At 40.1% G+C, this 16,058-nt stretch overlaps 1 protein-coding gene across 3 annotated transcripts in view; it reads right to left on the bottom strand.

Moving 5' to 3' along the window:
* The window catches only part of ANO4 (anoctamin 4), a 242,626-nt gene that overhangs the window by 148,700 nt on the left and 77,868 nt on the right, over positions 1–16,058 (bottom strand). For all 3 annotated transcript variants that reach the window (XM_014530042.1, XM_014530041.1, XM_005882339.2), the window contains exon 2: positions 11,444–11,635. In XM_014530042.1, the coding sequence (XP_014385528.1) occupies positions 11,444–11,498 (55 nt within the window). In that variant the 5' untranslated portion in view covers positions 11,499–11,635. The remainder of the gene's footprint in view (positions 1–11,443; positions 11,636–16,058) is intronic.

The raw sequence follows: 16,058 nt of genomic DNA on the forward strand, positions 1-16,058 counted from the left end.
TTGATTTCAATCTCATTACATTCAAGTCAGAATGAAATTTTCATTGTACAAAAGAGTAAGCTACATACTTTGAAAAAGACAAAGCAAAGCTAGAAACTAAAGCAGATTAGGGGGCAATCCCTTAAGAGTAGAAACCCTAAAGTTACACTTAGTATGTATTGATTGAAAGCAAGAGCATTGCAAACAGCATGATGGATATGAGGCAGGCAACCCTGGTTTAAATAATCCAGCATGATCATTACTCTATGACTGTGGTCTGGGCTACTTAAAGGAGCAGCCAGCTCTCCACATAGATGGGGACTCCTTCACTTGAATCCCCTTAAAGCAATCACTTGATGATAAAAAAACTGTCTCTGCACACCCCATCCCCACCCCCACCCCAACAGAATCATCTATATCACATTTATCTGAAAAGGAAAAAAATTCTCTGGCATTCGGAGTAGGTTTTGAAAGGGGCTTAGCCCCCTAGTTCTTTTCTCCTTGTCTGAAACCAGATAAAGAAGCTGTAGAGCTTTAATTAAGAACATACACAAAAATGGGGGAGGGGCGCTTTATTCACAGCAAAGACTTGGAACCAGCTCGTTTCCAAGACGAGTCTCTGGGATTGGTGAAGGAGTGCATGTGGCAGAACTAGCGGATTTTGAGCAAAAGCAAACATGCTCAAAAGAAGAAAAGTATGCTTTTCTTAGTCCTTTAAGGAACTTACTCATAGCAAAGAGTGCACAGACAAGGCCATGTTACAGACACAGCTCTGCCCAGGCAGGCAGGTTTTATGCCCGGTCCCCACTGTGAGCCTAGTCCCCCACGGATTCAGTGAGGATACAAGTCATACTTATCTTGCTCTAACTAGGAAAAGAGAAAGAAAGAGAGCACAAATGTACGATAACGTGGTACATCATCTGTAATGTTTTAAAGGCCAGCTCTTCTCTCTGCTAAGTTGATTTAAAAAAAATAAAATAGAAGCCAGTGTAAAAAATTCACACTTTGAAAGAAAAACTTCACAATGGTACCTGGGAGCATCCCTTGCTCTGTTTCAGGTTTTCCTTTAGAAGAGGCAAGTCTAAAACATCCTTTAAAAACAAAAAGGAAAAATAAAAGACAAAAGCAAATAGAGACAGACTCATAGAGAACAGGCTGGCAGCTGGGAGGAGGGGAATTTGGGGGGTTGGGAGGGTGGAGGGATTAAGCAAAGAGGAGAAAAAAAGAGAAAAACTCATGGACATGGACAACAGTGTGGTGACTGCGGGAGGAGGGGGTGTGGGAGAGGTGGAAGAGGGTATGGGGAGATGAATGGTGATGGAAGGAGACTTGACTTGGGGTGGTGAACATACAATACAGTGGACAGATGATGTGTTATGAAATTGTCACCTGAAACCTGTGTAATTTTGTTAACCAGTGTCACAAGAAAAGTATGCTTTTCTTAGTCCTTTAAGGAACTTACTCATAGCAAAGAGTGCACAGACAAGGCCATGTTACAGACACAGCTCTGCCCAGGCAGGCAGGTTTTATGCCCGGTCCCCACTGTGAGCCTAGTCCCCCACGGATTCAGTGAGGATACAAGTCATACTTATCTTGCTCTAACTAGGAAAAGAGAAAGAAAGAGAGCACAAATGTACGATAACGTGGTACATCATCTGTAATGTTTTAAAGGCCAGCTCTTCTCTCTGCTAGCAAGCCACTGTTTCCATGATTTAAAAAAAATAAAATAGAAGCCAGTGTAAAAAATTCACACTTTGAAAGAAAAACTTCACAATGGTACCTGGGAGCATCCCTTGCTCTGTTTCAGGTTTTCCTTTAGAAGAGGCAAGTCTAAAACATCCTTTAAAAACAAAAAGGAAAAATAAAAGACAAAAGCAAATAGAGACAGACTCATAGAGAACAGGCTGGCAGCTGGGAGGAGGGGAATTTGGGGGGTTGGGAGGGTGGAGGGATTAAGCAAAGAGGAGAAAAAAAGAGAAAAACTCATGGACATGGACAACAGTGTGGTGACTGCGGGAGGAGGGGGTGTGGGAGAGGTGGAAGAGGGTATGGGGAGATGAATGGTGATGGAAGGAGACTTGACTTGGGGTGGTGAACATACAATACAGTGGACAGATGATGTGTTATGGAATTGGGCACCTGGAACCTGTGTAATTTTGTTAACCAGTGTCACCCCAATAAATTCAATTAAAAGGAAAAAATAAAACAAAAGGAATTAAAATCCTATCTGGACTGTTTGGGAGGTGAGGGTGGGTACTTAAGTGAGTGAATTTCCAGTGTTTATATAACATCCAAGGTCATACTCCATGAGAATGAGGCTCAAAGGTATTCTACAACGTTGACATAAATAGAAATAACAGCATAAAGTGTTTTAGGTACCAGTTTAAAAAACTAAGACTTTATTTTTATTTCATTTTATGTTTTCCATCACCATTTGTCCCCTCTATGCCCTCTTCCACCTCTACCTCCCCACCTCCCCCTACTCCCGCAATCGACACACTGTTGTCCATGCCCATGAGTTCTCTCTTTTTTCTTTTTTGCTCAATTCCTTCACTTCCCCTACATCCCCTACCTCAACCAGAGATGTCTGCCTGCTCTCTTTCTATGAGTCTGTCTCTATAAAAACTAAGACTTTTAAGTCAGTGCAATGAAACCCTGACATTAAATAAAGGATTAGATTTCCTATTACACACACAACCTGACCGTGAAAAACAAAAAGTAGGTCGTTAACTTCACAAGAGGAAGCACCATCAGTAAATATTCAGGTGACCGGCTAAAATGCCACCAAAATATTGCAAAAGCCTTCCCAAATGCTCCTTTAAGTTCAGTACATTATTTGTTAAATGCAATACAGATTGATTTTTGTGGTGTGTGTGTGTGTGTGTGTGTGTGTGTTGGGGAAGAAAGTGTGTGTGTGTTGTGTGTGGTTTTGGTTTTCTTTTTTCTTTTTCTTTTTGGTTGATGGAGAACTTTTCCATTGAGTACAGAAAGAGAGAGGCTTTAAGGAACCAAAAGCACCTTGAGTGCTGTGTCTTTTTACAAATATGTATAAATAAAGTTATGGAAGGGCTATTTCTATCCTCATTATATGTTTACAAAGACTCACTCCCCCCAAATGATGCAATAAACTAAACCAAATAGATCATGTTTGACAATATCACATGCTCTAAGATCTAGGACTTAGGGATTAAAAATTATGCTATCATATGTAGATATATAAACACAGGGTTTTAATCCTTAAATGTATTACCACTGTAAAGATGTGAGAAATTTAGTCTCAGCCCATTACATCCAACTTACCACTGAAATTCTGGTTTTAAAGTAAAAAAAAAGAGCAAGGCTCTTCCTGGCAACTATAACAAAGAAAAACCGGAGAGACCAAGATGGCGGCATAGGTAAACACCGCAGACTGCTGCTGCAAATGATGCAATAAACTAAACCAAATAGATCATGTTTGACAATATCACATGCTCTAAGATCTAGGACTTAGGGATTAAAAATTATGCTATCATATGTAGATATATAAACACAGGGTTTTAATCCTTAAATGTATTACCACTATAAAGATTTGAGAAATTTAGTCTCAGCCCATTACATCCAACTTACCACTGAAATTCTGGTTTTAAAACAAAAAAAAGAGCAAGGCTCTTCCTGGCAACTATAACAAAGAAAACCCAGCAGTGAGTGACTGAGGGGGAAAAAGGAATTGCTGAGATGAAACTATCACTGTAACTCCCAGCAAATGTCAATGCTCTCCTTATCTTATACCTGTGATTCTGGAAGCTTTCATTGCTGCTCTCTGAGACTTGCTCCTGTAACCACATCTAAATGTTTTCTTCCCTCTCCAGTGCTGCCCGTCATGCTCTAGATGTGAAATTGCCCAATTGTTTGGGTGGGGAAGGCAGACAAGCTGGAGGAGGAAGGGGCAGAAATGTAATGGGACACCTCCAGTTCAATTTCTTCTAAGAAAAACACTATCTACAAGTGTAATGTCCAGAGCTTTGTGTATGTCACAAAATTTTTCCAGCTTCTTTTTTATTTCAGTCAAAATACTCTGCCCCTAGAATTGAATTAGAATAAAAGAACAAATTCACAAAAAGGGAGCATGCCCAGTCTAACAGGTCACAAGATGGATATAAAACATTAAGTCAGAGTACATCGAAAATGAAAAAAAAGCCCTGGTCGGTTTGGCTCAGTGACCAGAGCGCCAGCCTGCGGACTAAAGGGTCCCGGGTCAATTCTGGTCAAGGGCACAAGCCCAAGTTGCAGACTTGATCCCCAGCAGGGGGCATGCAGGAGGTAGCCGATCAATGATTCTCTCTCATCATTGGTATTTCCATCTCTCTCCCTCTCCCTTCCTCTCTGAAATCAATAAAAATATAATACTGAAAAGAAAATGAGGAAAAATATAAAATACACATATTAGAAGCTAGAGTGAATGGCAAGTACAAATAAAAGGCATACATCTACATTCTAAAGCTTTGGAATGTTTCCCAGTGTCGGGGGGAAAAAGCAGCTATCCATATCCACTATTCAGGAGTGTTGTATGTTGTATCTGTTGTTCCATGATGATTTGTTGTTCCTAAATGTGTGTTTTTAAAAACAGGTTTCTAATTGTAATTTGTATGATATAATTTTACTTAATTATAATTCTATGCTAAACAATTGGCTTTATATTGGCCAGGAGTTAACCAATAGCCAATAGTTCAACAATTTATTATAAAATTATGGATAGATAAATGTAGTGATGTGTTTTTAAGGTTAGAGCAGTGACTAGAGAAAATCTAAATTATCCCATGCTGATGGTACACTGTTAGGAAATAACTTAATAATATTTATTTAAATTGTATTACATTAATATCGGTATAGGATGTCAATTAAAGGCCGACTGTATTCTGCCTGGGTTAGACACCAGCAGAATAGTCTATGCTATTCTGGGCACTGTGTTTTCAAAGAGGCAGCCATAAAATAAGACTGTTTCTAAGAGCAGAGTGGGCAGGAGGTTAAAGAATCTGAAAAATATGTCACTGAAGGAAGCATTGAAGAAACTAGGAAATGTTTCAGTTGACAAGCAGCTCAAGATGAGTTTTTTAACAACTCAAGGATCATCATTTGAAAGAAGACTTAGATTTACTCTATATAACTTCGGAATGCAAACCTGTATTCAGTGGGTGGAATAAATTTGACAAACAGCAAATAATCATTTAGTAGTGGAACCTACTCTGAGTATCTCATGGGCTTAGGAAGGATGGGGAATACAAAGATAAATATAGTTCCTGCCTTCCAGGAGAACTATAAAATCTAAAACCAGGCGGACCCAATAAGGCTTCCAAGTTCTATAGAAGATCAATTCTGATCAGTGAGATTTAGAAAGACTTTTGGGAGAAACTGGAATTTGGGTTATATTTTGAGAAATGAGAAGTAGAGATCAATTGGGGGAAGGGCTCTTCCAAAAAACAGGGAGGAGCTTGAGCAATGACAGAGAAATGGAAAGTACTAGTAAAAGCCCACTTGAGCAATAGTGAAGAGCTGATGATGGTTCAAGTAGAATCAGCAGGTTATGGAGTATAAAATGACATAACCAGGAAAAAAACAGAGGGAGGTTACAGTGGAGAGGGACCACAAGGTTGCACTTACTTCTGGACAGCCATAAAGATTTTTTAAGCAGAGGAGAGATAATGTTGATCATCATCTTTAGAGAACTTTGGGGTGGTCTGGAAAAATAACTAAAGAGAGCCATCGAAGGCAACTCTCCAACATCCAAAAGCCTTTTATTGGGCCCCCCAGAATTATCTTCTCATCATCTGTCTTTTCTCAGATTGTTCCCTTCATCTTCTCCAATAAAAAGCCTGTTGTTCTCAGAGGTCACTGCTTCCCTGTGGGATTTTCTGCTAGAGCCCTGACACCAATGGATCTGGAGAAGATATCTTCTTTGAGTCTCTTTTAGTATTGAGGTATAATAGACATATTAGCTTCAGTTGTACATAGTAATTTGATAATTGTGTATATTGAGAAATAATCACCACAATAAATCTAGTTAGCATCTTTCACCATACAGAGTTACAATTTCTTTTTCTTATGATGAGAACTTAGATTTCCTTGAGTCTTAATGCCACTTCAGACCATTGTTCTTCCTTCTTCCCTAAACACCCCCAGCTTTAAATCTCAGGTTGTTATATTTTAACACCTTCTATTCCACATGACTGCATTCACCTGCTGCCTCACAGGTCATGCTTCCGCATTTCTTGATGAGGTTAACTCCTGGCTTATTATCACTCTCCCCAAAACTATTCAATTATTGAAAATTTCAATATCTATATAGACAATGCTTTCTAAACCCTGGCCTCTCAGTCCTGAGAATTCTTTTCTCCAATGATCTTGCCTTATTATAGTCACTCATTTCATATCCTAGTCTAGACTTGCTTATTGCTAATAATAGCACCCTCCTCCATAACATCAGTGTCATGCATGCCTTCTCTTATCACGACCTCTTATCTTTCCAGCTCTTCTTCCCATTACCCGACCTCAACACCCTTTCAACCCTCTCAGACCTCCAACCAATTGATTCTATCAGCTTTCCACTGTTCCTCACCCCCTTGATGTCTTGACTTCCCTCATTACAAAGCTTACATCACATAATCAATTATTATAATCATTCCCTCTCATGCACCTGTGAATCCCAATCACTCTTATCCTAATTCTTTGGCAAAATGCAGCCCTGACTAAATTTAACCCCCCATCTATTCTATGTCTTCACTCATGTGGCTAAACAAGATTAAAGCAAAACACAACTATGGTGACTCCTCCTACTTTAATCATAACCATAAATCTACAACAGCCCTTGAACGTGACTGGCAATCATATTTCTTGTTTATCATACCATCATATCATCATAACATACAGCTTCCCCTCCACCTCTCCCTCTTTCTCTGCCTCTCTCTCCTTGGCTCCATTCTCATTCTCAGCCATGACCTTGCTTCCCATATTACAAATAAAACTGACAGTGAGAAAAGAACTTCTTAGATCCTTATCACACTGCCAACATACACATATTGTCCCTTCCCATCTGTTATCACAAATAAACTATTCATGATTGTATTGTGCTCTGCTCTCATCTCTCTCACCGATGCTCACATCATGAATTCTCCCCTCTTTCCAACATCATGAATTATCTACTAAACAGTTGCTATTTTGAAAAGAAACTCTCCCTTGACCTTATTTCTCCTCCAGCTTCTTCCCTATTTTTTCACTATCTGTCACAGAAAACTGCTCAAAAAAGTTGTCTGTATTTAGAGTATCCAATTTATACCCTCCCATGCTCCTTTAAATCTGCTTTAATCAGGATTTCATACCCACCACTTCACCAAAACTGCTCTTATTAAAATCACCATTGATCTTCACTTTACTAAAATCAATGGCCAATTCTTAGCATTGGACTTACTTGACTTTCAGCAATACTTAACCTAGATAATCACCACTCCTCTGTTCTTGATAAACTTTCGTTACTTATCTTTCAAGACACATAATTTCTGGCTTCTTTCCATCCTTGCTGGGCATTCTGTCTTGGTCTTCTTTGCTGCTAATTCATGTTCTCTTTTACCTTTACTATTGGAGTGCCCCAGATTTCAGCTCTTAATCCTCCCCCTGCCCCATCTTTACTTCTTTCTTTTGTCATCTCTTTTCATCTCAGTGCTTCAAAGACCATTTATATGTCAACAACAGTCAATTTTAGATCTCCCTCCAAGACCAATCACTCAAACTCCAAACATGTTTATCCCACCACTTACATGATCTTACCAGTTTTTAATATTATCAGGTTCACAATCAAACTTCTGATCTTGGCCCTACTTCTGACTTAAAATCCACCAAATCTGTTTCTCCTACAGCTTCTCCATTGGATATCAATCAAATATATTCAGATAAAAAATGGAGTCATCCTTAGAACTCTTTCTCTCTTACCCCACATTTAGTCCATTGGGAAATCCTGTTAGCCCATCTTTAAAATACTTCCAAAATCCAAATCCTCACCACCACTTCTGCACCACCACCCTACTCCCACCCCTAATGATGAGAGCTACCATCATCTCTTGACTAGATTGTTATGGTGGCCTCCTATGTGACCTATCTCCTTTCACCCTCTCTATCTATATAGTCTATTCTCAAACAGTAGCCAAAGTGATCCTTGTAAAATATAAGTCAGATCATAGGATTCTTTTTCTCCAAACTCTGAAAGTGCTCTGATTTCACACAGGATTCAAAGTCCTTACTGTGGACTATAAGGCCCTGCCCAATCTGTTCCCACTGGCCTCTCTAGGTTGATGTTATCCCCTCACTTTAGGCTCAGGCCCTTTGTGCTGATCTTCAAACTTCTAGACTCATCGCTATCCTAGGCCCTATCCACTGACTAGCCCTCTGCTGTAATGAACTTGCCCATTTACATGGCTCTCTTGGCTCCTTCTAGTCTTTTTTTTTTTAAATCCTCACCTGAAGATATGTTTTTTATTGGTTTTTAGAGAGAAAGGAAGGGAGAGAGAGAAACATTGATGTAAGAAAAAAACATCAATTAGATGCCTTCTCTCTGTGCCCCGACTGGGGATTGAACCCACAACCTAAGTATGTACCCTGACCAGGAATCAAATCCATAACCTTTTGGTGTATGGGAGGACACTCCAACAACTGAACCACCTAGCCAGGGTGCTCCTTCTAGTCTTTGATTGCACATCTCCTTCACGAAGTGGCCCACCCTGGCCACCTTATTTAAAATTTCAATAAGCAGCCCTAACCGGTTTGGCTCAGTGGATGGAGAGTCAGCCTGCGGACTGAAGGGTCCCAGGTTCGATTCCGGTCAAGGGCATGTACCTTGGTTGCGGGCACATCCCCAGTAGGGGGTGTGCAGGAGGCAGCTGATCGATGTTTCTCTCTCATCAATGTTTCTAACTCTCTATCCCTCTCCCTTCTTCTCTGTAAAAATCAATAAAAATATATTTTAAAAAAAATAAAATTTCAATAAGCAATCCTACTTGCTGTATCACAAGTACTTGAAGGATGGGCCTTCAACAAATATTTGTTGAAAGAAAGGCAGGTAGAACAATTTAGAAAACGACTATAATTTGTCAGTGATAACACAATAAAGCTGGAAAAATTCGTTTATAAAAAAAACTATTGTAATAATCTGAAAAAACAGTTAATGATGGTTCAGTTCAGTCCTACCCTACTCATATTTATTGGAGATACAATATATATAATCCAGACTTCTCATCCTTGAAAACCTTATGGTGGAGAGACAGGTAATTTAAAAAATGTTAAAATATAATGTGGCAAAACCAAGGCATCCTAGAGAGAGCAGCATGAGCAAATGTTGGGAGACATGAAATTGTACAAGGTGTTTGAAGAGCTGAATACAAGTCAGTCTGATTAGATGTCTGATTAATCTGATTAATGGTCTAGTTGATGTGCCAACTTGTCTAGACTACAGTCCCCAATTACTCAATGAACACTAGGTACTGCTGTGCTGTGATAGAAATCCGAAATCAGTTGAAATCAACTTAGGAAGATTATCCTAGGGAATCTGAACAGAACTGATCCAATCACCTGAAAGGCCTTGAAAGCAGAGCTGAGGCCTCTCTGAAAAAGAAGAAATTCTACCTGTGGACAGCAGCTTCATCTGCACCCAAGAGTTCCAGTCTGCCCTTCCTGACAGCCTGCTCTATGGATTTCAGACTTGCCTTGACAGAACTCACAATCATGAAAGCCAATTCCTTGTAATAAATCTCTAGTATGTATCTTTCACTGGTTCTGATTTTCTGGTTGAATCCTGACTGATACACCAGCATATAAAGTTTAAGGCAGAGATAGGCAAAAATGAAGAATGAGAAGCCATAGAGGCTAAATCATGAAGGGCACTTGTTTTCAACATGCTAAGAGGTTTAAACTTTACCCTACAGAGAGCAGGACAAGCAAGGCGAATGACATGGTCAGGGTTGAGATGAACTATTCTAGATTTAGTGTAAAGGACCTACTGGGATGGGATGCAAAAAGAAGAGAGAGATGATGGAAATGGGAAAACCGGGAAAGTTGTATGCCAAAGAACTAACAGAAAAACCAAGAAAGAAGACTGTTGTGGGAGCCAGGGAACATGGTTTTGGGAAGGAGTGGTGGTCCATTCTGGTCTGGTGCATCAGAAGAGTCTGTCACTTGGCATGCTGGGCCAATAAGAGGTCACTAAGGGCCTCAAGAGAAGATGTGGAGGGGCTAGAAACCAGGTAGTGCTAGGTTGAAGAGTGGCTTGGAGGGAGAGAGAAGAGGAAATGGTGTAGATTATTCTTTGGCTTAGAAGATGTTTGGCTTAGAAAGGAGAAGGGAAACTTCAAGAGAGATGGTAAATGAAAGAGAAAGTGGCAAATGAATATGATAGGAATGGGAGAGCTTAAGCCTATTTAATAACCTGAGGAGAAAGAACCAGCAGTAAGGGAGGAAGAAAAAGAGAGAATGAGAGGATACATTCTCCTGAGCAAGGCTCAAGAGAGGAGGGGTGGCCAAGGGCACAGGTGAAGGCTTATTCAAGATCATTGGGAGAACCTTCATCTCCTAAAAATGTAGGAAAGACAGAAAGGATGGGAGTAAAGAGAGATACATTTGGAGATGGAGAGTAAGGAATCTGCAGAGAGAGAGAGAGAGAGAGAGAGAGAGAGAGAGAGAGAGAGAATGACATGACATGACTAGAGATGGAGGCTTGGCTTTAGTTGGGGCTGGGTGGCCACCTGCCCAAACATTACACAGAAGAATCAGATAGACAGTAAAGTTGCCTTGTTCAGTGATGTTTCCTCAGCATCCAAGACAATGCCTGGCATATAGCAGGCATTCAATAAATTGGTTGAATGAATGAATGAATACCTAAATGAGCTTCTCATTCAAACAAGCAAATAAAACCTTTTTTAAAAAACTACTTGCTTTGATATTGACTCGTTTTAACATTTTTTACTTGTTAAAATGCTTCCAAGAGCCTTGAAACATAATATAATCCCAATCTTCTGCCTTACTCTTAGGAGGTTATAGGCAAGTCAAACCAGATATCTTGGGCTTCAACATGGGCATTCTCAGGTTGACCTTCTCCCTTGGCCTATCCTAGAATAAATTATTAAGAAAATGGCCAAATCCTCTTTTGTTTTAGTGTACAATAAGCTTTTTTGAACTAAGCAAGTTTATTCACTTAGATCTTCATTTAGATTCTACCACTGTTGGCAGAATGTAGCCTTCACCTTTCTGACACATCAAGCTCTCTCTGTATTCTTACTTGTCTTGTGACATTTACCAGTGATTGAAGTGAAGAAAGGGACAGACACAAGATTCTTTTAAAAAGCAAACTTAACTGGAATTATGGAATAATTCAATAATGAAAATATAACACAGGCTGTTTTTGATTGCTACTAACATGGGTCCCTGCTGCACTTTCCCCATGCCTTACCTGGGTGGAAGGCTTTGGTTTTCCCATTAGTGATTCCAGAAGAGCTTGCCTCCATTTTTATTGACCTTCTACTTGGTGGGAGTGAGGAATGCCTGACCACGGGCAGGCGACGTGACCTTGGGTGGCTTGCCACACTTCGCCGTTGATGGATTTGCAAACGCTTTTCAGCCCCATGAATAGATAAACTTAAACCTGGAATGAGAAATAGCACCATTATGTTGACTAAGTCAGTTCAGAAAGGCTAAAATGCAAGATTATTTTCTGGCATGAAATCCAGAGAGCATAAACAACTGAGCTTCAAATTCTTAAGGGATGCAAATGATAGAATTGTGATACCAATTGATTTTCACACTAACAATATTTACTGAACACCGTTTCTTTCAAAAGTGGACAACCTCAGATATCATGACAAGAGTTTTATGAATAGGGATAGTCAATTTACATATTGCCAATATTCCAATGAAGTCAAATATTAAAATGCTTTCCCAAATCCTGGAGAATATGCACATATTTGGCATGCTGCTGTCAGGGGCTATCAATAGTAAGAACTGATGTTGGGATATCTGGAATTTCAATAAAAATCAAAGAACCTTCTCCAGGGGATTCATGTAGAGGCCAGAGTTGAAGACTAAATTCAGATTTACACCTCTGATAACCTTAGAATTATGTGTATTTCTAGAGCTATTTTATTTGGAAAAAATTCAAACATATCCAAAGCTAAAATAACAGTATAATGAACCCTATGAACCCATTACCCAGCTTTAATAAATATGAAGATTTTCCCATAAAGTTGAAAAAGAAAAGGATTTTTTCCAATCTTTTTCATCTATATCACTCCCTTTGTTGATGGTTTGCTTTTAGGTGCCAGAATAGTTTGAAGAAAATTCCATACATTGTGTCAATCTCATCAAAAACAATATGAATTGCACCAATTTACATAGATTATGGCAATATGGATCGCATGTATTGATACATATAAAATATGTCAAATTCTGAGTTCAAAAGATGTTATTTAAAAAAACACATTGATCAACATTTGAAGTGCTAAATTCTCAATTCATTACTCAAAAAATCGATAAAGAGAAAGAATTAAGCATTTTGTCCTGTCTTTACTTTATTAACAACATTTCAAAGTAACCAAATAGTTAATAAGAGAAAGTTCTTCACTCTAGAATTCCAGCTAATGAATTACTGATGGAAAGAGAATTAGAAAATCATTTTAGAAGCCTCAATGAAATATGAAAGATGATTGATTTGTCCAAAGAAGTACTATGAGGATGGAACTGGAATGCAAAGGCATGAATGACTGAATCCAGACCTGTTCTTTAAAAAAAAGCCAAGGAAAGGTGTCGGTCTTATTAATACCAACTAGCTAGGGGGACCTGGTCAGGAATCATGCTATTTGATAAGGGAAAGCTAAGCTTCACAAAATCAAAGATTTTTTTTTTATTAAGAGGAAAATCTTTTGAAACTTGAAGGTAGAAATTTAAAGTTAGAAATTACTTTAGTGGTTAGCTAATTAATCTGGTGCCTTATACAGATGAGTAAACTAGGCCTGGCAGGGTAAAAATAGTAAATTTACATATTACCAGTAGAAGAAGGCTACGGTGAGAAGTCTACTAAAAACCCAGACGTGAGGGAAATAAAAAGCCTGCTCAGAGGTAAACTGTAAATCAGTAATAATGGGTCATGCGAGAGGTATAAAGAGTTACCTTAAATTTCTCCAAGGTGGGGGGAAAAATATGACCCAAGTCAATTTGTAAATTTTAACAAATCTTTAAGAAAGGATGTCTCAAATCAGAATAAGGTTTGGTCAGCATAAAGGAAGCATTAAATCAGCAGTTCTCAACCTGTGGGTCGCGACCCCTTTGGCGGTCGAATGACCCTTTCACAGGGGTCGCCTAAGACCATTCTGCATATCAGATATTTATATTATGATTCATAACAGTAGCAACATTACAGTTATGAAGTAGCAACGAAAATAATTTTATGGTTGGGTCACAACATGAGGAAATGTATTTAAAGGGCCAGAAGGTTGAGAACCACTGCATTAAACCAACCAAGAGCCCGGCCATGTGGCTCAGTGGTTGAGTGTCGACCTATAAACCAGGAGGTCACAGTTCCATTCCTGGTCAGGTCACATGCCCTAGTTGCAGGCTTGATCCCCAGTAGGGGGCATGTGGGAGGCAGCCAACCAATGATTCTCTCTCATCATTGATGTTTCTATTTCTCTCTCCCTCTCCCTTCCTCTCTCTCTAAAAATCAATAAAAACACATACTAAAAAACGACCAACAGACAATGCAATAGAGACAAACTGGGCAGTGCCCATCCAGGCAACAGCCTCAGAGCTCAAGAATTTCAAATACAGTGGGGCCTTGACTTACGAGTTTAATTCGCTCCATGATGGAGCTCGTAACTCAAATTACTCGTATGTCAAATCATAAAGTGAACGAGTGAGACACGTGATGCTGGGCTGATGTTGTGGCATTCACTGTGACGTTCGCTGCGCCAACTAGTGGTGGGGTATCTGAAGCTGGCTCATAACCCGAATTTTAGCTCGCAACTCAAAGCAAAAAATCGGCCAAGAGACTGCTCGTATCTCGAAAAACTCGTTAGTCGGGACACTCGTAAGTCAAGGCCCCACTGTACACAGCCAAGCCATCCTGACACACAGTTTCACTCTCCTTTATCCACCTACGTGCCCTCGCTCTGACAGTGCTCACCAGACAGCCTTCAGACCAGGACGTGGCCTCCAGTGCAGGGAGTAATGGTACTAGTGTTCCCGACTACCCGGCAGACAGGGTTTTCAGTGCGGCTAGCAGTCTGGGATCCTGGGCTTCTACACGTCTACTTCCCATGAACTGCTTAGTATGTGTCTGGCCCCAAGATCTAGCTTCCAAGCTCACATGTTGTGAGCCTGAGCCTTGGTCTTGGGAAATTCACCCAGGTAAGGCCTCCATGCTGGATGACCCATTGGGAGACAACTCGGCAGCCTTCCCTTTGCAATGCATGTCCTGCTCCATGCGTAGGTGCTGGGCAAGTGTGTCCTTAAGCTCCTGCTGTCTCTATGGGCAGGACTAACATCACAGCATAAACCTGGTATTATTCCATTCCTCCGTGCTCCCGACCACCATTGGGTGCTCAACATTTCCACAGAGGTACAAAATGAACGTCTGTAGACCCATCAAGATTCCAGAAGAAGGCAGACAGGTGACAGATGAAAGGTCTGGGAGAGATGTTTTAAGTCAACATCAGATAGTACATGCAGCCTCAGTCTGAGAAAATGAAATAGGCTGCTCTCCCCAAAACATTTCTTCTTGTCCCTTTTGCAGAGGATTACTGGGTTGAAGGGACAAGGACTGTGAGTCAGTGTGGCACTTCTAGCTCTTATATAACTCCCCTCAAGGAAACACAAAATGACAAATGAGAATAAAAATTACACAGTGGAAATAAATGGCATAGGCACTTGAAACTGTTGAATTCCATGGTTAATAAATATATAATAATGGAGATCCTGGGATATGTTAAAAAAAATCATGAGTATTACCAAGACAGGATGGATATGAGGAAAATGGGTATATTACAGGGGAATTTGGGAGGAACCCCTGATACGTGAGCAAATCCATTCAGGTACTCCAAGAATTAGGACTTCTGAGAGGTACATATAAAGGGCTTGGCCCATCAGAGTATATACAATGGCCAAGTCCATGGAGGAGGGAGATGTATAAACAAACAGTACACAAGACAGAACATATACTTCATGCATATGAAAGCATTAACACTTATAGAAAGTTCAGCAGTCACATCTTCAGAAATGAATTGTCAGCCAATAACTTGCATCATCCAATTTGTTCTTTATTTTAGGCACTGTGCTTAGATATCAATTATTATCCCATTTATACCGTAGCGCAACCCTAAAAGACAGAGAACTGGTATCTACATTTTACAGATGGAAAACCTGAGGCTCAAGAGGTGAAGTTACTGGTCCAAGGTCATACAAGTGATTAACTGGAATCTTAACCCCACTCCTTTCCATTATACCATGTAGCCTAATGAATTAAATAGCAAAACACAGACTGATTGTTTTAAGTCTGTAGTGGTTCTGAATAATTTATCAAAGTAGGGTTGGATGGTATATCATGTGTCAAGGAAGGTTTGGAAGGTATAGTATTCTGGCACTCCTTGGACCCAAACTCTTACAGAGCTATTATTCCCACCACCACCCTTTGCATCATGCTGAAGTGTCCTCTGGGTTCTTGACCAGCTATTAAAGTCCTTCATCAGCTGAAACCTTCACCTGGAAGTCCTTCCAGTTCCTCTGGCCCACAGTCAACACCCAGTTAATTACAATTAACCCTTATCACCTTATCACACAACACCCTTGTACAGTCATCATTCGCCTGCCAGCACATGGATGTCCCATTTCTCCAACTACATCCAGAGTCTCTAAGGGCAAGGATCATATTGTATATATCTCTGATTCCTTCCTTGGCTCTGAATGAAGTATATTCACTACAGAGTTGTGGGGTGACAGTCCCCCGTCTGCCCCTTCTCCCCTGCATGTGACATTCTACATGGAACAAAGACTCCTTGGGCACAGGCAGAGCACAGGGT

This window comes from Myotis brandtii, unplaced genomic scaffold, assembly GCF_000412655.1.
Source record: "Myotis brandtii unplaced genomic scaffold, ASM41265v1 scaffold708, whole genome shotgun sequence".
Lineage (NCBI taxonomy): Eukaryota > Metazoa > Chordata > Mammalia > Chiroptera > Vespertilionidae > Myotis > Myotis brandtii.